The sequence below is a fragment of the Lichenostomus cassidix genome, chromosome 4 (genome assembly GCF_008360975.1).
Source record: "Lichenostomus cassidix isolate B80296 chromosome 4, HeHo_3.0, whole genome shotgun sequence".
Lineage (NCBI taxonomy): Eukaryota > Metazoa > Chordata > Aves > Passeriformes > Meliphagidae > Lichenostomus > Lichenostomus cassidix.
This window is the reverse complement of record NC_139484.1, coordinates 56,381,960-56,407,343: the sequence shown is the minus strand read 5'-3', so window position 1 is coordinate 56,407,343 and position 25,384 is coordinate 56,381,960. Positions and strand designations below refer to the sequence as shown.

The following is a 25,384-nucleotide window of genomic DNA, read 5'->3' as shown; positions in this document are numbered from 1 at the left end:
CTCCCCGGGCTGGTTTTTTTTGTTTGTTTGTTTTGTTTGGGTGGGGTTTTTTTGTTTGTTTGTTTGGTGGTTTGTTGGGTTTTTTATTGTTTGCTTGTTTGGTTGGTTTTTTGTGTGTTTTTTGGTGGGGTTTTTTGTGTTTTTGTTTGTTTGGGTTTTTTTTTTTGTTTGTTTGTTTCTTTGTTTATTTGTTTTCCTGCTGGCAAGAGGAGTAGCATAGCCCAACTAAACAGAGCTGACTGGTTCCAGAAGAATTGATATGAACTACTTCTGCAATTCTGAAATTTTCTGTCCTCACCTCTTATATTTATTAGTTCAAAGTTATTCACCAAAAGTTGACCTGAATTCTCAAACTGGTTTGCTTCTGGCAAATAAACTCTTCACTAAAAACATATGTGCCCGTCACTACACTAAATGCAGGCAGTCTATTTCCTTGCTGTTTGGCTGATAGCTGGCCCCTTCCCAGCAGCACAGAGGAGATGGAAGGCATTAAGAAAAGCTCTGAATATTGCTGGCTGAATAGTCTGCAAAAAAGGGATAAGGATGGCAGGAATGAAATCCTAGAACTGTTAAGAGGCACTTGGAAGATTTTGCTACAGTTTCTATTAAAAAAAAAATTAAAAATTCAGTGGGAGTCACACAAATAAAAACCATGCACAGCACTTTAAAACCACACCAGTGTGACACCATAAATACACTGGAATTAAAAAAAAAACAATAATAAAAAAGGACCTCCGTTGTAGGCAATGCACTTTAATGGCTCAGCTCAGTATGGAATAACCTCAAAAATACATTCCAGAACTGGTTTCTCCATCACATGGCAGAAAGGGGCAAACAGAACTGCAAATACAGAGGTACAGCATCTGCTAAGACTTCACTGCCTGGCCACTGCTCTAGCACACTTGTCATCCCTGCTGAGCACATTTCATGGTGGGGCAGAATCTGACTTTGAGCTGATGGGTTGATCTGGAAGCTGCAGGCAGCAAAGCTGGGTAATGGGATCACCTTTGTGAAAGCAGGAGGGTGGCAGAGAAGCTGAAGGTGGAGCTGGTGTTCAGCAACCCTGAACATCGAGGGGCCCTCGAAGGAGTTACTGTGTCAGTCAAAATACTTTCAGTAGTAAACGGGGGGAAGAGGCAGAGAGCAACAAAAGCTGCCTCAAAAGGCAGCTGAACCATTGTCCTGTTTTGGCTGGGATAGAGGTAATTTTCTTCCTGTGGCACAGTGGAGTGGTTTGGATTCATTATGAGAATTATATTGATAACACACTGATGTTCTGGCTGTTGGTCACTGGTGCTTTCTCTAAGTCAAGAACTTTTGAGTGTCTTGTGTTTTGCCAGTGAGCAGGTGAACAAGAAGCCAGGAGGGAGCATGGCCAGGAGAGCTGACCCAAACTGGGCAAAGCTGAATTCCATTCCATAGGACATGTTGATTATGTAAACTGGGGGGAAAGCAGGCTGGGAGGCACCAGTTGCTGCTCAGGGAGGGACTGGGTGAGTCAGTGAGTGGTGAGCAATTGTAGGGTGCATTACTTGTTTCTCTTGGATTTTATTCCTCTCCTTCTCTTATTTTCATTACAATTGATATTATTGCTGTTATTAACATTTGTATTATTATATTTCACTTTGTTTTAATTATTAAACTATTCTCATCTCAACGCAGGAGTTTTATATTTTCTTTCCTTGATTCCTCTCCCCATCTCACCAGAGGATGTGTGTGTGGAGGGGTGGGTGGGGTGTGAGCAGGGAGATTTGTGGTACTCAGTGCCAGCTGGGGTTAAACAACAACTGTGCTGTGCCAATAGCTTGATTTGGAGACACCAGCAAGAGTTGTATAAAGATCTCCTTGTCTTTAGGCTAATGGAGTAGCATTACAAAAAAGGTGTGTATCCTCTAAATACATTTCCCAGGAGAAAGACCATGCTGGTGGCTCAGGCAGGTGACACAGAAGGGGGAGGGGGGAGTTTCCATTCAGGGGGGTATGAGGTGTTTTAATCATGGTTTAAAGCAGGTGACACCTGCTCTTGGGGCCTCCACAGAACTGAAAACATATCTTGAGGGTTGATGAAGCATGGAACAGAAAAAGAGCTTTGTTTTCCATACAGGGGGATCCATTTGGTGGCATTGGGAGGGAAATATTTCACTAGGAAATAGGAATAGTCATCAAGGAAAGATAGGAAACCGAAAAATCACAGGATGGAGTAGGCTTAGTAGCAAAACAACAGGGGGGTTGAAAAATTACCAGAAAAGTGATATTCTCAAAAGTACAAGCAATAGCACAGGCTCCACTGAAAATGAGGTTAGTTTTGGAAATTAACATCACATCTGTCTAGTTCCAATAATCCTTGTCCATTTTAAAATGGAGCTCATGACACAAGATATCTGCTATAAATAATCAAATACATTATAACCTGGACATATCCTCTACATCAAATAATCCTGCTATAAAAACTGAGAATAAAGGAATTTGCTGGATGACTAGCACTTAAGAAATTGTCCCCTGGTGGGTTATTTGCAGCCTATTCTCTACTTCAGTAGGAGTTTATGTTGAATAACTCACAGCTGTGGAAATACCTGCACAATGGAATTTAATACTGCTAATAAAGGGATCCAAATTGGCCCAGCTCCACTCAAGACTCACTAATGTAAAGACATACAAGTGTCTGGGGTTGTGTAAAAGGCTGAGTGGCCTCAGAGCAGGGCTGTGCTGCCAAAGGGTGGGATGGGGCTGTGAATGAGCTGGGCAGCCCCAAAGGAGCTGTGCTCCTCATCAGAGCCCTGCTGGCTCCCCATGAGGGACTATGGGTGTGCCACGAGGCCAGATAAGCTCTGAAGCCTTTTGTCTTTGTACAGAAACTGAGGTCCTCAGCACAGTCCTTTTGTGGGAATTGTAGGAAACTGTGTTTTTTAGGAAGTGCTTATTGTGCTGAATACACAGAAAGTGCCGTAAAGCCTCATGTGTGCACAGTGGCCACAGGCCAGTCAGGGTTGCCCAGTTCTGGTCACATTTAAAGCACCAGCTGCCTTATCAGCTTCTTGAGATGAGCCCTTGTAACTGGAAGACAGACTCTGCAAGCCTTTATCACTATTTTCTTGGGTTTCAATTTTTTTTTTTTTAATTGCAGCTCTCCTGGATTAGTCTATTTTCAAATATTGAAGGGAATTGGGGAGGGAAGGAAAGGAGAAAGATGGAATAACTGATGCTCTGGGTGATCTATATCATTCATATGTCCTTCAAACTATCTCTCTGCAACCTTTACAGGCATATTTCTGTAGAGAGCTGGGCAGGACACAATCTGTGTATTTCATTCTCAAGCGTTGTGGCTTAGTCAGGAGCCTTGAGAAGGGAACCTCATCAGCCCACCCCTGGCTAGTTCAGAGGTGCTTGTTTTTGATATTTGACTTCCAGCTCCAGAAAAATTTAACCATTTGTTTTAAGCTGAAAACAAATTCGTGGTGCTTGTAGTTTCATGAAAATCATATCTGGAAAGAAAATTTTCAAAGTGCAACTTAAAATTTCAATGCCTAGAAGGAAACAAACAAAAAAAGCATTCTAACCAGCAAAAAGGTTTTGATTGAACAACAACAAAAATGTTGAAGAATCCTGATTTTGAGGAATCATTATTTCTGTATGTCTACTCTGAATATTTCACAACAGCATGCTGTCATGGAGGCAGACATTTTGCAGTGATAGTCAAATGGCCACAAACCTTCCCCTAAGGAAGGTGCTGGTCTGGAGGAGATTGCAGGGAACTCAGATGGAAGGTGAGGTGTAGGTAGATGAGTATAAGAGTCCCAGAAATGCTGTGCCTGCAGCTGTGACAAAAGACTCTACTGGTTTCAAGGCAGGGCTGTCCCTGATTTTTCTTTTTTCTACCTCAAAGGATATTTCAGATTAATCCACCTGTTAATCATCTAAAGGAAGTTGTTGCAGTTGTTAAGAAATCAGAAGTTTTTGGCACTAACCTGCATGGTCACAGATGATTAAAAAATAAAACAAACAAATACAATTAATAAAATATTAAATACGATCAATTTTCCATTTTCCCTTTTGAGTCTTGACCTTGCAGCTATGTGCCCATCCTGGTACTGGAAGTGCCTGCATGAGGCCCATCACTGGAAGGTTTCCTTCATTACTGATTGCAGTTTTCTTCCCCTGTGTATGGGCTTTTCTTGGAAACTGCTGTCTTGTAGATTGCCACTTTCAGAAGGCTCAGACTGCTTGAAGGCAATTATTATACAGACCACTCCTTCCTTCCCCAGCAGTTCCCCTCCCCACTTGAGAACTGGCCATGCTGTGGGTCTCACAGAAAAATCATAGAACTCAACAACTCTCTTTCCATTTTAAAAGCTCATATCCCACTATTACATGGTCTTGAGCTCAAAAATGTTGCCTCCCTGTGGAGTGCCACTGTTCAGCCCCTCATTATAACCTGGCCATTAGTATTTTTTTCCTGCCTCTCACAAATACAACTGGCATCTACAGTAAAGCCAAACCCTGCTGTGTGAAATTTGAGTTAGGCCCTTCTCAAGGAAGTCCTGACTTCTATAAAAAAGGGGGTATATTTAAAAATGATACATTTTCTGGAAGAATGAAAGCTGATACAGGTTTGGGGGGGGGGGGGGTTGGGTTGTTTTTTTTTTTTGGTAGCTTTTAGGCTGAAATAGCAGCAAAACAAACAAAGCCAACTTGAAGCTCCCTGTCCCTGTTGACACAAAGGCCAGCAGAGGAGATAGCTGAGATATGCAAAAATGAAATTGCATAACTGCTGCAGAGCTCAGGAACCACAATAAAGGTTCTTGATTGCTGTCCAGGGACACCTTAGCAATAAGTGCAGCTCCTGCAGCACTTCCCACCTGATTCACATTGGAGGAGCTGGTGGTCTAAGCACAGATACAGACAAAGAGCTGGTGACAAACTCAAATTAAAAGATAGCTGTCTCAGTAGCTCACCCTTTGTTATCACCCTTTGGAACATGAATTTAACCTGGAGGGGAGATTTCAAAGAAAATAGCTGAAAATATCCTTTCGGAATGGAGTTTGCAGTCAAAGACAGACACAAGCCCCAGTATTGATCACAGTTCCTAAATTTCACACCTTCTGTCTGCTGAATTTGATCTTTCTTGGCAAGCTGGGAGCAACCCACCTTGGTTTTGATGGGTTTGTCTGTGTGGAGCAAATGTGAGTCCTGTGTTCTGTTTTGCACATGGCCAGAAGAAGATGGAAAGTTAAAAACTTGGTGCAAAATGACAAATTTTCATGAGCTATCAAAGAGAGATGGAAGAAAATAGAATGGGAAAAAAACCCCCAGCATCTGAAAGGACCAAACACCAGCTCTTAAAAGCTTTCTCAGTACTCAGACCCCCCCAAGAGATTACTCAGGGAGGATGAAACTTCATGTGATGAAATGAGAGTCGCAGTCGAATGTGATAAGGAGTGTTAAATGGCTGCTTTATATCAAGCATTTGCTAAAATGTCTCCTAATGCATTACAAAGGAGACACTAACCTTATACATTATAGCTGTTCAATACAATATTATGCACAGCATCTCAGATGAATTCAGAGTTGTTGAGACAGAGCTATTAATTAAACTGGGGTGATACACAACTTGAGGATCTCCAGAGATCAGGCAGAGTTTCTTTCAATGTAATGTAAAATACTGCTACACACAGATTCTAACAAGTGCTCTGCATGTCACCTTGCAACTGATATGATCTTGGACATCTGAGAAGTACTTATATCATAGGGCACTGTACAGATTAAAAAAAACCCAACAAACCAGACCCCCAAAATCCCCAAATTAAAAATCTCCACCCTTGTAAAATCCCTACAGCTACAGACAGAAAAAAACAGAAAATGAACCTGAAGAAATTTGGAGTCCAGCCATGAGCACTGACCTAAAGGATCCTGAATTTTGTTGTCCAACAGTGATGGAGGCACACTGGGTGGGCATTTATCTAGTTCAGCTGAAGCACGTTCCCTTGCTAATATGCTGTAACCCACAACCTGAATTATCAGGGATGGTTTCAGTATCGTATTCAACGCTAATCAATCTCATCCTGATCCCTGTAAAACTGATGGAAACAGAATTGGGAATTTCTTGGGGAGCTGGAGTGTTTGTGCTCTGTTGTAGATGGATGCTTTTTATAAAGTTTTTGATTCTGTGTGCACAAGTGAATTATTTCCTGATGTCATCTTTAGTGCATAATGGTGTTTTAAAATGTGCTTATGAATTAAGACTGCCCATAGACCCATTAAAAATTATTTCTTGATGTGAGGGATAAAGCTCTTTTATTTCAGAAGTGATTCACAGGGTCATGGAAGAAATGCTTTTACAGTTAGATTGCTCCATTGCTGTTCCTTATAAAGTCTCTCCCCTTAAAATGACTGATACGAGTTGCTGTCAAAATAACATGGTAAATTAGAACAGATTTTAATACAATGAGCTTTCAGTGGAAATTCATATTTTCTCAAGAAATGCATGAGTATGGTCCATAAATTTAGAGACTTTCATAAGTGACTCTCTATCTAAAGGTACCATCTGCCATTCTGCAATGCTGGGGTACCACCAGGCTTCCTAATAGAACATAATGACATGCTGGAGTAACATCAGTTCTAGGGGATGTTAAATATTCAGTAGCTCCTCTTACATAGTAGAAGATTCTGGCCTTAGCCTTGTATAAAAATATGCTGTCAAAAAGCTAGAAAAAACATACAAATCATCCAGTCCTGCACAGTAAAACCAGCTGCTGGGGTTACGTGTGCCCCAGGGCAGCTTTAATTTGGACATGCAATATATCACCATAGGGCTACTTGATCAGAGTTGCAGTCTCAGGAAATATTTTCAGGACTATTCAATTTCCATTAGCAGTTTCTCCAGGATATATTAGACACAAACTGGGTTTCCTTCAATATCAATCATTCATGTTTTCTCTTTCATCCTGTCTTTGCTAAAATGGGATTTTCATGGAGGCCGTGAAATCGCAAAATTTAGTCTGTTCTATCATTTAGACTCCTTTAATGGTGTTTTGCAGCCATGGCTGGGTAGGGAGCCTCTCTCCACCCTGTTGTTAGAGAGCACCCAGCAGTGTTCAGTATTTTGCCTTTCCCTTGGTAGTGTCCTCCCCCTCTGACCCCTATGTCCTCCTGCACACTTCAAGGCTGATCATCCTTGGCATCCTCAGCTCTCTGGTTCAGGGCCCTTTTTGCTCTGCTCCCCGAGGACACAAGCTGGTTGTGCTTCCCAAATGTGTGAGAGCAGTACCTTCTCCAGGACCGAGGTTAAAACTTAGTCAAGACTTTCACAGAGGTCTGTGATGCTACAAAAACACTAGTTATACCTCCCACGGTCCCTTCCAAACTGAATTATCCTACCACATTATTACAGCCATACATATCAGTGCAGGTTTCATCATATGATGGAACCTGAGAAAACCTGCTTTCTGAAAAGACTACAAAGCTGTAAATACTGCTTATTTTTGCTTGTTGTGGAAGGAGGGAAACAAGGAGCTTTAGGAACTGAAATGTTCTCACAAGGGGCAGCTGGTGAGACCAGCTGGTAATTCATAGGAGCTGAAAGTTCTCTGAGAAATGGACTTTGTTGAACAAAGACCCAAAAAAATTAATAATTCCCAAACAAAGCTATTCAAAGACCAACCAAAACCCACCAGTGCTTATGCCTCTTGCATGGTTTAAGTTCTTTGTAACAGCAACCAGCTTGGGTATCAGTGTTCATATTTGGTCACTTTACTAATCATTTTATTCAGCTTTTCCAAGTAAACTCCTGGAATTTCCTCCCTCTGATTTGCAAGGGCACTTCTCAGGGCCAGTATTTCCCTCCATTTAGCTAAAACAAACAAGAGCTTTCTTTTTGAAAGTATTTCAGCATCATGAGATAAGCTTCCTTCCTCCTTTTAATAGCTTCAGGGCTCCCTAGGGGGAAGTGCCAAAAACATTATTTCCTTGCAAATTCTAAGGGAGATACAATGTTCTGGTAGGTGGTGAGATTAGATTACAGTAAAATTAACTATTGGTTTCGAGCTTTCATTCTTCAGGCTGCAAGCTCAGCTCTCACAAACCTGTTGCTTCAACTCACCTGTGGTGTTTCTTCCCCTTTCCCACTGCTCTGTGCCAGGCAGTCATGGAGCACATGGAAGCTGCAGTGTCACTCAATGACAACCACTGACCGAAAGCCATAAAATCCATTAGTTCATGTGATCACTGTACTTTAATCCCCAGCCTGTGGGGAGGGATCCTGAGGACAGGGCAGGAGCGCTTGGGATCAGAAACAGGATCACAGGCTCTGTCTGGCTGAGTTTACCATGTCATTTCAAACAAGGCACAAAAAGCCCCTGCAGCAGCCCAGGGCATGAGGGTGAAGGGCACAGCAGTGAGGAGACTGCGTGTCCAGCTGCTGTCCATCTCAACCAATTCCTCAAGCTGGCCCATTCTGGACATTTCTGTTATGAATAAATGAGTGACTAAATAAAATCAGCCATCTCCGTCTGTTATTCACCCTCACCACAACAGGGTGGATTGATAGTTTGTAGACGAGGGTTTTGAGGAGATATGGAGAAAGTGTCCTTCGAGATTAATTCAAGGACAGCACTCTAAGGACTCTGTTGCCCATTTTTCAAGCGTTCCTGTGTTTATTTACTGAAACAACAGGAGTAATATGACATCATAAATCTTTTAAAAATTGAAATAGTAGTGCCAGTCTTGAAAGATTAATAATAAGGAATGCCTTTTAGAGTGTGCTCATGGAGACGTAATATGAATGATTAGTGTTTTTGAACATTAGAATTACAGTGTATAATTGTAATGTTATAGTGGTTATATAGAAGCCAGAGATCCCTTAATGGAATACATTGTGAATTTAATTATTTACATGGAAAAATCAGGGCTGATATAGTCACTGAATCATAAAACTACAGTTTCCTACATTCTGCAAGTGTTATGAAGGAGCAGCATTGCTATCCACATTGGTTATTTAGCTAGTTTTAAATTCTGTGTTACAACTGATATCCTTTGTGCTCTAGAGCCTGGAGTGTCTTTCAGGCTATCTTCCTGCCAGGAGTACTGTATGTGCTAAAATTCACTGAACAAGGATTTTGCTTGTAGGAGCATGGACCCACATCAGGGGCCAAGCTTGGTTACTGGGGAGGGGAGGGAGCTGTCTCTCCTAAGAACCAAGTGGCCATGCAGGGTGCTTTGCCTTGAATTCCTTCTGCAATGGTGGTTTCAAACCTGTTTGGTGGAATCACATCCAGTAAAAGCATGATTGAAAAAATGTGTATATATGCTTGGGAGACACATTTCCCTAGGCTGGCTTCTGGGTATACATACAGCCACTCAGAAAATACCTAGGAGTTCTTTGGCTGCTTGTATAATGTCAGCAATATTGAAAGTAGAGTTTCAGGGAAGAACAAAGCATCACTCCCCTGCACAAAAGGCAGGATTGTGTAGATTCAGCATCTCTCTGCAGACAGTTCTTCCTGTGTTTGCTACTCACAGGGAGCACCTTGCAGGGCTTCCCAGGTGCCTGGGGATGCAGGTGTGTGCTGCTGTCCTCCTGGCTCAGCTGAGGAGCTTTGCAGGCTAAGCTATGCTCAGAGTGGCTGCACCACTCCCGGGGCTTCACTAGTGCCCGTGAACAATTGGTATGATAGCAAGGCAAAGAAAGAAGGAGGATTTTTTAAATCCTCTCATCCCCAGTTGAGGGACTCATCGTAAAGCTATCAGACAGAACGCAGCAGAGTGGAAATCCCTGCTCTGATAAGCCCTGGCCCTGGAAGGCGAGGGATGCAAAGTTGAGGATGGAGTTGCTCTGGCACTGCATTCCCTCACACTTGGCTCCACTGCTGTAACTCACCTGTGGTGCTGCACATTGCTGTTGTTAGAGAGAGAGCAGCAAAGCAAATTGAGCTGCAAGCGATTCACACCTAACCACAGACCTTCCCTTCAGCTGGAACAAGACTGCACTTCAGTGAAACACTAATTCCAGAAATCCCTGGTGCATGATCCTGAACACGGGTGTGTGTGTGTGTGTTTTGCATGCAAGGAACTGTAAATGCACCTATAAGAGCACATTTGTTAACACAGTTTATTGGCACACTTATTGGCAAAGCATACATAAAATACAGTTGTATTATATAACACACTGACTCACTGTGTCTTTACATGATGAGTTGAACATATTAATATGTAAATGAAAAAAATTAGTTTCTTTTATAAAGTTTCACATAAATACACCGGAATAAAAAACAAAACAAAACAGAACAAAAAAGTAAAACAAAAAATGAGGGCTTTACAAAAATATTATACAAGAAATATACTATGAAAAGAAATAACAACAAAGCCAACTCAGATACAATAATAAAAACACAAAAGTTTTAGATTTATTAAGCTGCCCACAAAGTTAATGGATTACATGGCTTTAAAATATCTGGATCAACAGCAATTTTACAAAGCATAAACTCTCATAGGACTGGGTGTCTTTTTCCACATAAAAATATTTCTCATGTCTTTGATGAAAAAAAGACATTTCTTGTTTCAGTATTTTTATTAAATGATGGATAGAGTATCTACTGGCATCAGCTAAATGTAAATTAAAAATGCTGGATCCTTTAAATGATTAACTGATCAAAGAAAAGTTAAAGAATGAACAAAAGTTACTTTAAATTACTTTTCCTTAAAAGCTGATCTTTTTTCTGAAACAAGAAATTTCAGGTGCAAGTTGAAAAGCAGAAAATATATTACAATTGTAAAAAGTTTTACATAGTTACGTTAATGAGATCCTGAGCACTGATGACTTGTTAAAATATGGCCATTGTTTGATGAGGAAAAAAACAACCCCTTCCAATAAAATGCACTGTCAGAAACTTGCCATGAGATGCTGTTTAATTTGTAATTATTTTAATCGAGGTCAGTGCCAGTATCTAGTTGTATGAGAATACTTCCAAGGAATGTATATGGAAGTTTATACAAGAGTTTTCCCTAACAAAAAAGAAATTGGATAGCTTTAGTTTAGAAATAGATACTGTATCATTTGAAAGGTGTTTCTTTTAAATTTTATTTTGAAGAATGCTGTGAAACAGTATTTAATAACCCACTGAGGTACATTGCAGTGGGCATTGCTGCGGAATAACCTATTGGGAAGCTTGTGGTGTGGGGTTTTCGGATTTAGTCTCCTGGTTAGCAGGAGGTTTGCTGTTCCACGGGCTGTTATTTCCCAGTGCAGGTGAATTGTTGAAATCTTCTTCATCATCCATGCCATTTGCTGCATCATACTGTGTATTCTCTAATCTAGTGATAAGCCTTTCGTCTTCATCCCCAAATTCGCCTCCCATCAGAGTTGGTTCTCCTACCACCATCACATCCTGTGAACAGCACCCAATATTTGTTATATGGAAACCTTGAGAGAGAAAAAATCAACTTAAAAAAATTATGTTAGAGAATTTGCATCTCTTAACTTTGTGATATTTGAACAACAGAGTTAAAAGTTCCCACATGGTAGGAACGAGGAGAGAGGCTTACACATTATTTCTAATTTAATTAACAACTATAACACATCTCTATAGCTGCATGCTCATGGCTCTGGATCTCAGAAACCCCAGAACTGAAAAGCAGATAGGCTGAAAAATGTGCCTGATTTTAAGGAAATAAACAGGCTATGAAACTGCCTTTAAACTCCTCCTTGAAATATTTAGCCTTTATCCAGTAAATCTTTCCTGAGCCATTTTCTCTGGAAAGGCAACAGGGTGTATCTCAGTTGGAACTTGGTGATATGTGTATTTTAAAAGTAGTTTAAAAGAAACCACATTTCTTATCCTCAGACTTCTCAAATGTGGAGCACAGCACTCTAATAAAGATGGTAACTCTCTTATCCATAGCCAGCCAAGCCCTTTTATGCATCCAATATACTTGACATTCTGCTACTTAATTATGGTAATTAATTTAGGTAAAGTTTTCGATAAAAACAATGTTCACACTGATTTGACAATTTGCATAGCTAATTAAGTCATTAGCAAAAACCTGCTGATTGCCAACAAGCCCTGAATTTACCATCTGTTATTTCATGGTGCCTGTCACCTAACTCCATGTAGGCAACCCTGCCGCCAATCTGTGCAGTAAGAGGACCAATCTGTCCAGCTGGTACCGTAAAAGCAAGATGAAGAGTGCTAATTATAATTACACTGATGAAGCTAGTACTCATCAGAAACTAAAGCATGCAAGAAAGAAAGAATTCATCTAATCACTGCTTTAAGTACAAATTGTCCTTCCATGAAAACAAGTAAACCGCCTACTGTACTCCAGTGCATCACAGATTTGCTGCAAAAAACCTAAGCAGCATGGGATAGAAAGGTGCAAACTTGAGATTGGAAAGCAAAGGTGCAAAGCCAGAGAGCTCTCTTGTTCTCTCTGTTCAAGGGAGAATCAGGCTGCTGTGCTAACAGCTAAAGAAATATGTGGGATGCATCTTTTCATGCAGCTCAGGTGTCAGGGCATCAGGTAGTGCTTGGTAGAAGTGCAGTAAATCCAGATGTCTAGCTTTGTTCCTGCTGATTTAACAAGCCCTTCCAAGAATCCTAGTGAACAACAGATTCATTTTTTAAAGGATCTGTTCCTCCTTATGAATGTAAAAAGCAAACAGAAGACAAATGTTTGCATTTAATAAGGTTTCTTTTTAATCAGATATCTACTTCCTTCACTACGAAACAATACAAATTATTGCCTGCAAGTGTTTATGCTATTTCTTGATATCCCTCAGCAAAGGCTGGCAAGCTACAGAAGAATGTTTGTGTCACATTTTCAGCCTGTACTATGTAAAAAATTTGTGAGTATATGGAAATTGTTACATTAGTTTTTCTTCCCTTTGTCTATATTTTGTTACTCCACATATCCATAAAATATTCGGTTAAATAAAACTCACAGCTTTGTGACATAGAAGTTTAAACGACAAAGGTGTTCATAAGCAAAAGTTTATTCTAATTTATCCCATCCCTCTAAAGAACAGAAAATATATAGTGTGCAGGGCTGAACCAGACCTGATCCCATTGTATTGTGAGAGCATTAATGACAAGAGAGACCTGGCAGAGGACAGCAAGTTGGGTGTGAGTGTGCAGTGTTATACGGCAGGCAAAAAGGATCAGTGGCTGGAACATGGAATCACAGACCGAGGTGGCAACAGCTCCTTTTACTTCAACTTTCTCGAGGACAGGCCTCAAGTTCTCTCTGTTGCCACACCAGCAAGAGGTCAGTGACTCAGATGAGACTTCAACAAGCACATCAAAAATCACTGTGGGGCTACAGCAGCTAGCTGGGGAGGCCATGTGAAAGAATTAAATGGTATTACATCCACCAAATGATTAGGAGGAGGAAATGTGCTTAACAGCTGCAAGTGCTGAAAGGAAGAAAATCACTTCAGGCCAGTCTGAGGAGATGTAAACTAGGGTACTAAGATGGCATTAAGTAAACAAAAATGTCATCCCCACTGCTAAGACAATATTCCTGTTCCTGATAATGGCAGGCTGAGGATTTATGACCCCACCAGAACATTGCTAGTTTTGCTGCTCAGGTCACCTAACACTGGGCTGGGAAAAAATCTCAGTCTGTGGTAGGAAACGTTCTTGCATCAGTGGGGAGACGTTCTATGACCTTGTAAGTATTTCCACCTCTAATTTCTCAGGTTCATTGCAAATATTATTCCTTTAGTATAATGACTCCCACTGAGAGAAGTTTGCACTTGTATTTCCCTCCATGTTATTGAGTCTCTCTCTCTCTCTCTCTCTGGGAATTTAACTACAATTATACTGAGGTTAGTGGAGTTTTCCCTCATTCTATTTAAAGATAGATATCACAGCATTAGTTACAGGACATTTGAAAAAAAAAATTTCTTGACAATCTTGCCACTTTTAGTTACATCAGGCAAAAATAGTGTCTCAGGAAGCGCACATGCTGTTTCCTCCCCAGAGGATTCTGCTCCTCAGACTGAAGGCTGAAGACCCCACCAAGTGCACCCCATTGAACCTCCACTCACTAGATCCCGTGCAATGACCACCAACCTCTGAGGAGGACTGGAAGTGACTCCTTTTAGAGCCCCTCAATGCTTCTCCTTAAATTGGCCAGTGGGGGTCACTGCTGTTGAATGACACAAGGCTCCATCCCTCCCAGGGTTGAGGCTGCAGCTCTGGAGTGCTCCTAGCTCCTGCTCATGGAGTGAGAAGCAGAATCCAAGAATTAAACCCTAGTCTCTTGCACGGCAGCACACACTGCTATGGCCTAGTTATGGTAGCACATATTTGACTAAATAAGTTTAAAAAAGATTTAGACTGTAGTCACTCAATCTTATTAATTTACTCTTTGATTAGAAACAACATTTTTGGTCAAGGAATGTCTCATGATAGTAAAATATGGTTGCAGTGAAGCACTGTAAATAAAGCAGTGGTTGTTTTACATTATGTGATAGAATGTATTATTTTATAATATAACCACAAAAGCAGCTTTCATGTATATCATACCTTTCATCCTGAAATAACCCTAGTTGCCATCCAACTTTAATTGATGCATATAAACTGTACACAGAGATCACTTCACACAGCACTCAAATGAAAGCACTTCTATTTAACAGACTGGTCATTTTTAGGCTTCATCTTTTTTAATACCAAGCCTCAAAATTTAGCTCTGCCCTGTCCAGTTAAGTAACTAAACTTTTTAGCTTGGGATCATCTTATGTCTAAACAGTGTCTTAGTGATGTTTGGAGGTAAAAATATCTGGTGGGCCATGTAAAATTCCCCATCCCTGTGCCTGCCATCTTTGCTGCTGTAAATACGCAGCTCAGTGTGTTACCTGATCAGTTTGTAGCTCTGTTGTCACAGTCCCCAGAAGCAGACAAACAGTGCTTCACAAGCCCGAGATAATTAAAAATGCCTGGAACTCTCAACTATGTCGTTCAAGCACACCTCATACTCCAAGGACTGAAAGTTGCACTACCTTTTAATAGTTAGCATACCTCTAAGTGTTAAGTCAAAAGAAGAAGGGTTCCTCCTCCTGCTTTTCTTCTTATGGAACTGTGTTAGTGGTAATTATTATAATAATTGACTTTTCAGCTCCTTGGCACAAAAATTATTAATGACTGAGAGCCCCACTGCTGCCCACACCCATAACAATCACTGCTTCCACGTGAAAAACATCACAATGATGTTGGTATTGAAATGATCTTTAGAAACAGAACTGACACTTTAATTAGGTTTCAGAGTAAACACTTTCTAGAGAAAAATCTTTCACATCTCATCATAATCCTCATTGTTAACTTGACATTCTGGTCTTGTTTGGAATATTTTTCCTAAAGCAAAAAAATTGGAAACAAATTTATTCTCTCTCATCTCCTTACTACTAAATCTTAGATTCTGAATTGCACAGTTCTGAGACATGCAATAACTTCTGACACTAATCTCTGGCCCTGGTTCTACAACATCCATTACAAACCATCTAACCTACCCTGTTTCTGAAACACATAAGAGATTGTACTGCCCCCTGACACATTAGCAGGTTTATTTATGGATTAGGTTTCTGAGGAGCTTACAGAGAACTACAAAGAGAAAAAGAGATTATTGAGGTATATGACTTGTTTAAAGAGTGCAAGGAGGTTCTACTTAAGACTCTGGATGTAACTAAGAATGTTTGATTTACTCAGTGGCATGTAGTGATGCTTTATTCTTTCCAACACATGATATTTCACTGGGTTCGTGGTTACAGCATTGCACTCAACAGGATCTTCATTAGTAAATGAAAGCAAAATCCACCTATTAATTTCTGTGGTGATAACTGAGAGCAGTCTAGAGCAATGCTTCTTAGAGTTTGTGAGAGCTGTGCATTGCTATCAAGTTTCAAATATATGAAAATGGATTCATGTGCCCTGTTTTCATTAAAGTTATCAGAGATTGATATTTAAGTGAAAATAGCTGAATGGACCCCTTCTGATGACCTTGCTTATACCTGCAATCCACAGACAACAGTATACAAGTCACTGCTCTACAGTACAAGGGTTTGGGCTTGCAAGAAAGTTTTATTTGAAACAGAAGAATATGGAAAATGCTAAGGAATATTTTAGCCAGTAAGAAGGCTTGAAAACTGAGCAAAGACTTGGGAAAATATTGCAGCTAGCTTCAACTACTAGAGGAAATTATTAGCACTGTGCAAGTGGTAAGACAATGACACACCCAGATTAGATAACTAATTTCTTTAAAATCATAGGAAGGCTAACATTAGAAAGGCAGATTTTTTATGAACCTTGCAGAAGGAGTCTTACCCATCTTAGCTCTTTGTCTAGAGGAAAGAGGAAATGGGTAACTCCAGTTTCTGCCCAATGGGCTTTCCAAAGATCAGATGTGATTGAGAACATGAACAAATCCAAGTTTAAATTACTGGCATCTGCTGAGACTTAGGCAGCTGAGTGGACTACAGCTTCTGGGTCCCTGTCCTGTCAGTTTTCTTTATGCATTATGCAGTCAATGATTTATGGGAAGCACTGGCAGTACTGAACCTGCATCCATGAGAGCCTGAGAGAAGAAAACTTCTGCTGAGGAAAATGTTTTTGTATCTGTGCTATTGGACTGACTTTAGCAGCACTTAGTTCTACTTCCATCACACCACAGTGTGTTGCCTCAGCACCTACAGGCTTTGGGTCAAAAGCATCCCTGGACAAGCAATGGGACAACCTAAGCATGAGTTGTGTGGTGCAATCATGTGGCGCATTGACTAACTGCATTTATGTTATGAATGTAGGAAATGTGTAGGAGATATGTAATAGGTAGAAAAGATATTAAAAAGGGACTTGGGCCAGAAGAGTCATGTTGAGAAGAGCTGCTGATGGTCTGCAATCAGTAGCCTGAGAACAGAATCTCAGAAACCACTGTTTTCCCCACCATTATAAGAAAAAATGGGTGTAATAGAGTACAAGTGATGGTAAAAAGGACAAAACTTTGTATTTTATTTACCATAGTTAAGAAGTATAAAAAATAATTAGAGATAAGAGGATGGACTGAGACTGAACCTTTTCAAATTACTGATGAGAGGGAAGATACCCACCCAGTGGTAGAGACCCTTAAGATTCTTTTATAGATTCTTATTAGAGATGTATCAGAATGTGTCGGCACTGTGGAAGTGCTAATAAATTTAAGGCAGCACAAGGAGCACAAATGATACTGATTGATTAGGCTTCAGCCACTGAGCTTCAGGGTGCAGTGCCAACCTGACCCATGCATGGAAACACAATCACATAATTTTACTTCTTAGGCTTGGCTCTGGATTGTCAGCGCTGTCCCTGCCTGGAGAACTGATCAGAAAATGATGCAGGTAGAGGAAATGGCAAAAGCTGCTCCTCCTACTACGAGAAGAACGTCTATATGAAAAGTACCATTCCCTCTTATTGATTAAGGTTTGCTTAGCCCAATGGATTTATCTGAAGAGCTGGAATGGGCTGTGGGGAAATTAACAAAACTCTGAAGTTTCAAGCTTTGCCATAGCTGATGATACTTCAGCTGTTTTCTGGACACTATCCTGAACATGGGACATTTGCCTCTCCAGGCATGAAGACCTCATTAAAGAAACAGAAAGTAATGGTGTGAGTGAGAAGTGTGGATGAGGTGTATGCTAAGTTGCCAGAGTGTATGCAGCATTAATGTAGGAGCAAAATGGAATAACTACTAATGTCCTAAACCAAGAAACATCACATAGAATAGAGGCTAAGAAAACACTGTTTAACCAGGACTAATTTACTGTCAAAGAGAAAACAACAGAGAAGTGTAAAACAGACAGGAAATTAGATGTGGTTATGGTGGAGAGACTGACTCTGCTGGCAGGGAAGAAATCACTGGAGAAAAAGAGAAAGTTGGAAGAGATGACTTCATATTAATCCAGGTTTGATATAGATATGAGCTCATTGTGGGGATCTTCAGAGAGGAGGATGAGAGAAATGGAACTGAAACTAGCTCTGGTTATGTGAGTCATCTGGATAGAAGATGCAGTGATTCCATTTCACTGCTCTAAGAAGGCGAGGGGAAGTGCTTTTAACATGGAAAATGAATGATTTCAGTAGGTTGGGGTTTGTTTTCTACTGAGCAGGAAAGTCCCATTCACAGAAAGCTTTATGGTCAAATGAGTATTTTACTGAATTGAAAACTGCCAACTTGTGTCCAAGGATCTTTTGTCTTCTGTTGCATGTAAAGGGAAACCAAACATTAACTACTAGATGATACACTTTAGGGTACAGTTATGGGAAAGAAACAGAAAGCAAGTGCTGCTACCTGCAGCTATCTTCAGAAAGCAATGGCAACAAGGTCCACTTCAAAGAATGCATAATTTTGAAGAAGCGTGGGGTAACATCTCTTTATTAAACTGAAAAGTGTTGAATAGTTTTATCCCAAAATATCCTACTGCTAAAATTGAGTTCTGTCTACTCTACAGGGTGGCCAAACCATCAATTCCATCTGGTTTGCTATCTTTGCTGTGGGGAAGATGGGAAGAGCTGTTAGTATGTCAAATCGAACAGCTAAGCATTTTCCACTTTGCAGATGGAAAGGAGAAGTGTCCTAAAAATGGAACTTGATCCTCCATAGGAAAGAGTTTGGACCATTTTTGCCACTCTGGTACGAAAGCAGAGAATATTGAAAACCATTGAGTATGCAACATCCTGAAAGTAAATGAAGACTAAAAATCCATCCCTCATACCATGACAAACTTCACCAACACGTCTCAGATGCTCAGCTATTATCTCCATCAGGAAGAGCAGCCTTGACTACTTCATCTGTCAGGAGTAGCTTTTCAGTACCTGAAGTCACCTTCAACATCAGTGGGAGGGAAAGGTAACGATCAGAGGGCTCAGTCACACTCAAACACACAAGTACACATGGCTACCACTGAAGCCAACAGAAGTCCTCTCTCCAGGGAGAAGTATGCAGAAGAGAGGCAGGGGGTCAGATTCTGGTCCTGCTGAACTCTGAGTAGGGAATAGCTGACAGAAAGTGATCCTACTCTCGTTTAAAGTTGGGGACAGCAGAGAACTAGATGGTTGCTCAGTTTTGCACTTCGTTGCTGGGTTTTTTTAAATATGGTTGAATACTGATCGAAGGGCTTTTCTGGCAGACACCATCAGTGGGGCAGAATGGTGCCAGCCACTGGGAGATCAGGTAGTCAGCCTTCTGACTGCTTTGTGCTGCCAGAAAAACAGAGAGATGCCTATATTAGGGAAAGAATCTGACTCTGGGGATGTGAGCCATGTGAAAATTTTAATATGACAAGGAGGAAATATGAGTTTAATGTACTGAAGCCCAAAGCTGTAAACTAGTGGATTGCTAAATCAGTTGCTAAACAAAAATCTTCAGTTCATTTTACTAGTGTTAGTCTACTCTTTTTTTTTTTATCTGGGTATTCAACCTTCCTGGGAAGTGTCTGTTTTTTGCCTATAATCTTTGTCAGGTTTCAGAGGAGACCTAGCCCCTTCCTATCTGCTGATCAGAAATCCAATAAAAATCCCTGCATGTTATTCCCAGGATATGACTTTATGGTTCCTATAATATCAAATTAATTTCCCGAGCTTTAAAATGCATAAGCTATCTCCTTATTGACTAAGGCACGGTTTGTCACAATTTGGGGTCTGAATACCCCTACACTGGGACTAAGGCAGCAAATGTGACATCATTAAAGTGCTGGTACAGTTGCTACTCTGCAAACGACTTGGTGTCTCCCTACACAATTAGGATGTCAACAGTTCCAGCTAGCAGGGTGGATAAGCTGTGAGCCATATTCCAGGGGATCTACGCTCTGCAAGTGGAGTGGTTGGACAAAGAGATAACCTCTGCAGGAAGGTAATCCATAACCTGTTCCTGTTCAGCAGCTGAACCCGGCACCAAGTGGAGGTAAGGTACTGACATGAGAGAACAGTGGCTTCCTCAGGGACAGGTGTCCTGCACCACTGGGACACAGCCTGGCTCAGCACCTGGCAGATGGAAGTCAGCAAGGCTCATGCTCTGTCTACAAACACGAGGCCTAATCTGAGTCCCACCAGCAGTGGAAGGACTCCTCCTGACAAAAAGGGGAACTGGCCCAGGCCTTTAAAAAATCACATCTGATCTTCAGGACACTTCTGTTGGAGGGTCCTTCATTAAAGCTGCACTGCAGAACAGCTTCTTCACACCTCTCCGCTAATTCCCAGCTTCCACAGCACACTGTACAAGATTGCCTTTTGCTTGTGATAGTTTTGGCTCAAGAATGCACCTTCTTTACAATGTAAGGAAAGAATTAAAGCACTGTAAGTGATTCAGGCCTAAAAGGAAAGTGAGACTTACAGGTACCTGACTTGATAGACTCAGGTTTGCAGCAGCTGACTTTTTCTTGCTGTTGGTACTATTTGCGTTGTTCCCAGCACTACTGTTGGAAGTGCTGCTGGTAGAGTTTTTCCTTTTTCTTCGTTTGGTTGTTGGTTGTCTTGTGGGTTCTGCTGCAATAAAATGGTAAGAAGGAAAGCAAATGGCAGATACTGTAAAGTATGAGCTAAAATGATCCATAAGCAGAAGTGCTAAAATACTATTTAATCTGGTTCTAAATTTTTAAGTGTAATAGTAGTAGTTAGATTTAACACATAAACCATATAATTATATTTGGACCCAAACCAATGGAATCCACTTTCAATTTTCCATTATGGATTAACAAAGCTTATTGTCCCAGCATTGTCTATAAAGATATTCAAAAGCATTTTACTGACGGGAGTATCTTGATAAGTATCACTATGGTCAAGGTGACAGTGGACCTTGGTGAAGGTCACACAGCAAGAAACAGCACTAAACAAAATTCCAGTCTTACTCTGATGTAGGTCACAGCCCCAAATGACCAGCCAGAGACAAAGGCTGAAGGAGCTTTCTATCCTACTGCTGCCCTCGATGAGGCACACAGGCAACCACCCTTTGAACTCCTTCTGCGTCCTGTGTGGCTCCACCTTTAAATCTGCTGTCCCAAGAGAACCCATAAAGTGTGCTAATGCCATTGCCCTCCAAACTCAGACTGAATCAGGACAATTACACAGCTTTGCTTAAACTGGCAAAGCACAGAGGGGTAATTGTTCTTCTCAAGATTTGGCCTGGGTGCCCATGTGAACAGTCTTAGATATACAAACCTTTATAATCTGAAAAAAGGGAGAATTATTATTTTGAGGTGGAAGAGGAAGGAGATTAGGTCCAGGCCTGTAAATAACTTGATATTAGTCTCAAAGACAATTAATTATGAATTGTAGCTGTAATTTCAGAGTCACAGCAGGAAGCAGGATTACATAAACGATGAATTCTAATGGAGCCAGTATGCATTTTGCATTCCATCTACACATATTTTTGTACTAAATTATATCCTAGTCATAGTGAAACCATCTCAGTGTGCACATCTATAAATCAGTTGTGTCAGACTGAAATCATAAAATATCAGAATAATTTTCAGGCTTGCTATGGGAGCAGTGTTAATTTTTATTACTTTCCTTTATAAGTAAACTTTCCCATTGCTTCTCTATTATTTTTACTATAAAGTAAGTGGAATATTGGAAGTGAAACATACCTGGTGGGGCCACCATTCTCTGCCATTTTTGAAATAAGCAAGTCTTCAAGCAGTCTCGAGGACTTAGATTGTAAGTTTTATGTCTTGACATCAGTTCCTGCATTGGCTCCAGTATTACACACAACTGGAAGAAAAAATCAGAATAGAACAATTTCATCCAAACAAAGCCTCCGTTGTTCAGTATTTACATAGCTGGAAATTATATTTTTGGTTTTTTTTTACTCTTGCTAACAGAGCATGCCTTGTACAGTCCAGTTCAATCTGCACTGGGATTGCAAGATCAAAATTCTGAATTGGGAAAACTTTCACTTGCTATTTATTATCCTAAGTATTATTTGGATATATCAGATAAACTTCAACTCTACTCTCCCAGGCTACAGAGATTTCAGTAGACTAGAAAATGTTCATGCTTGATTGCCAAAGCTGCAAAGATTAATTAATAAATAATAAAATGCCCATAGTGGATGATCATTCCCATACAGCGAAGTGTGCTCTTCTGACCTGCTGTCTGCCACAATGAGGATTTCTTATAAATGATCTGTTATTTTGATATTGCATGCAAAATAATCCAGGTAATTTTGGGCTTTTTTTGTTATATGAGGACTATACACTCTCTTCCTATTGTATGAATAACACATACAAGGGAAAAAGGAGAAAAATTTTATTTTTCTTGTCTGCTTGAATGCTGAATATATAAGATAGAGATTCCTGAAAACATGGAATTTAAAACACCTTTTTTAAAATAGAGTCTTATCTATTTTCTATCTGTTCACTTAATAATTAAAATCACTGTCCACTGCTTTTTACTCCTGTTAGCACAGCAGATCCAGCATAAAGAGCACTGAGCTGCTTTCTATTCTCTTCTGTTTATAACCACAGAATCGTTTCCACTCATTTAAATCTCACTCAAAGCCATAGAAGACTACAAAATTGCATACATGTAACTGAGGGCTTACTCTTGCTTGCAAAAGCCTTGGTTTTTATGCATCTTAAATGTGAAGAAAATATCCAGGTTGACCTGTAGGTTCTACCTGAAATTTGTGGGGCTGGCACATAGGAGGAAAAGGTTCCTTACTTGCAAAATGAGCACATATGATAAGGTAGTAGCTGGCACATGGAGCCTGCATGCCATTTTTAGTCCCTTTTCAAGGCAGAACTGCATTTAGAAGCAGGGGCAGGTTTGGCTTTTTTTTTTTTACCAACAGAAGTAGGGCAACAAGTGGATCAAATCATTAAAAGTTAGAATGGCTACAGAAAAAAGGCATAACTGAAGTCTTGTTTTGTATTATTTACTTAATTTTAGCAAGTTTTGCTGAAGGAGCATCTAGGATTTACTTCAGCAGGAGATGTTTTCCCTTCGTGCTTTTACAAACATATAAGACAGGAGACAAATTCTCCTCTCTGGGCTGTGGAGCTGAGCAATGCTTGCTCCATTCTCCCCCCGTGCACCCCTCTCTCATTCATTTAAATGGAGATGCAAAGTATGCAGGGAAAATAGTTGAAAGGGAGCTGCCATGAGGACTGAGACTAATTCAGCATTTAAATATTACTGTGTATTGGCACTGCTGTTTGATGAGCCTTTCATTAACAGCAGTTAAAACAGAGATAACATAAAGCAGCAGGGAGAATGAAGAGCTTCAGTATGAGAAATATTTTTTTCCAACTGCAGAAATTGAATCTGCGGTTGCCTCATTGACTTTTTTCTTACATAGTTTTTACATATTTTTTGTAAATAAATACTCACAAGATAATCTAACAGACAGAAAGCTGCTATCAGATATTACACTTCAGGCTTGCATTTTCCTCTAGTTCAATATTCTATCAAAAAGTAAAATCATCAGGTCCTAAAATATATGCAGGATCCAGTTTATGCTGTGAAAGAGGCATGTGTATTTTGTGTTCATATTCAATTTATTCTGAAACCTGCAGGTACTTGCTCAGGTTTAGCGTGCGTGTATGTGAGAGAGAAAGAGATTAGTGATCATAATGGACACCATTGTTTTGGTTCTCCAAAGTCTGGGTTTCTGGCACGGCTGCCTAAATTTTCTCGTTATGAGCTGATAGCAGCAAGCATGAAAAAGATATCTGTGATAATTCAGAACAAACTAGTTACCCTGGGCAGAGCACTAGACTCACACAGCTCTACTGCTGCTGGGACTAAAAATATGTAAATATACATGTAGGTTATTCCAAGATTTCCTTAGGGACACTTTATTCATGACACACTTATTCTTCCCTATATATTTATTATTGGCAACAAAGAGAATGATTCTTCTTTATCATCTTGGCAAAGATGTTTGCTATTGTACTCTATCCGTAATGTGCATAGAGAACTACACCATCCCTGCTGCCCGTGGATTTCTTGACTGCTAATCCTGTATATAATCTCTTTCACTTCACACACAAGATTAAAATGGGATACAGAACCAAAATGTAGAAACACTTGATTGATCTCACATGCACAGAGGAAAAGGTATGGGCACTGAGGGCCATACTCTAGGACATGCCACAGCCTCAGCTTCAAGATACTTGGGAGCTGCACCCACTCACATGAATTCCTCTTCTGGCTTTTGGGGAATTGACAACCATTTTCTTCCTCTTAAGTCTGAAAATTGTGAAGGTCAGCTTTGGATACCTGAGTAATAGGAGGGCATTGCACTCTATAATTTTAAATGGATCTAGCTCATGTGAATTGGGCATAAGTGTAAAATGAACTGGATTAAAAATGATTGATATTAAATCTCACAGTCTTTTTCGGTGACCTTTGAGACCTACTTGAAATCTAAAGTGACTCAAACCCAAATCCTTGAAAGAGGAAATGATTGTGCACCAATTATCTTAAGTCCGAGGAACTTGCCAGTGACAATCAGTAGCTTGGTTTTTGCATAAAAGTCAGATAAAAAATGTGGGGACAAGATGCATATAAGAGCTTGGTTGGCCAAAACCACTTGGTTTCTTTAACCACTGGTGAGCAGGTAACTGGCAAGCTGGGTTGACAGAGTGAGTTCTTAAAACAAAGCTAACAAAATGTTTTGTACTCCTGCATTCATTGGCATATAGAAGAAGCCTGAGGCCTGAACTGTCTATTCCCCACAGATCTAGTCTCCCTCTGTGAGATTTCTTCAAAACATCTATTTTAACGTTTTTTTCAAACACTAACTAATACCAAAATGTACATGTTTTTACTATAGTACTATATCAATACTATTTGGAACACCAACAAAACCAATCTCTTCTACAAGCAGTTTCTTCACAGCTTGAAATCAGTCACCCAGGAAAATAGCCTGAAGACTTCAAGAATTTAGTGCAGTGACAATGTATGATTACAGAAATAATTTCTACATTCCTAGGAATGCAGAACCTTTAATGGCAATTCTTGACAAGACAGATATTTCCAAGTTCCATGCTAAGGCAACACTAAAGGTGGGACTCATATGCCTGTGCATAGGTGTCTAGGGCTGGTTGAAATGCCCTAGAAGATGTTGGATCTGATCCACCAGATCGCTCTTGCTGTCCCAGAGGGACACAAAGCTCCATGTGGATGTTTCAGGCACTAGAATGTGTCTAAATTTTGTCTGCAATTGAACAAAGCCTAAAGTTCAAAGAAAAACTATGTCTCTTTTAGCTTTTCAAATAGAGCTGGAGCAATGTGCTTCATAATAGATTATATACATCCCCTCTGCAGTACTAAAACCTACTGAAAGAACTCCACATGATGCTTAGTAACACAATATTATTAGAATTAGTTTCTAGCCATCTTATCTGAGCTAATCATGATGATGTGTG

At 40.2% G+C, this 25,384-nt stretch overlaps 1 protein-coding gene across 10 annotated transcripts in view; it reads right to left on the bottom strand.

The window, feature by feature from the left end:
- Positions 1–10,088: 10,088 nt before the first annotated feature.
- The window catches only part of LDB2 (LIM domain binding 2), a 214,913-nt gene continuing 199,617 nt past the window's right edge, over positions 10,089–25,384 (bottom strand). For 3 of the 10 annotated variants that reach the window (XM_085059281.1, XM_085059285.1, XM_085059286.1), the window contains 3 exons: positions 21,599–21,722; positions 20,347–20,498; positions 10,089–11,378 (listed from right to left, as the gene is read on the bottom strand). In XM_085059281.1, the coding sequence (XP_084915407.1) occupies positions 11,148–11,378; positions 20,347–20,498; positions 21,599–21,722 (507 nt within the window). In that variant the 3' untranslated portion in view covers positions 10,089–11,147. Of the gene's footprint in view, positions 11,414–14,063; positions 14,207–20,346; positions 20,499–21,598; positions 21,723–25,384 lie in introns of all 10 variants that reach the window. The other 7 variants (XM_085059288.1, XM_085059287.1, XM_085059289.1 and 4 more) reach the window with 7 other exon arrangements.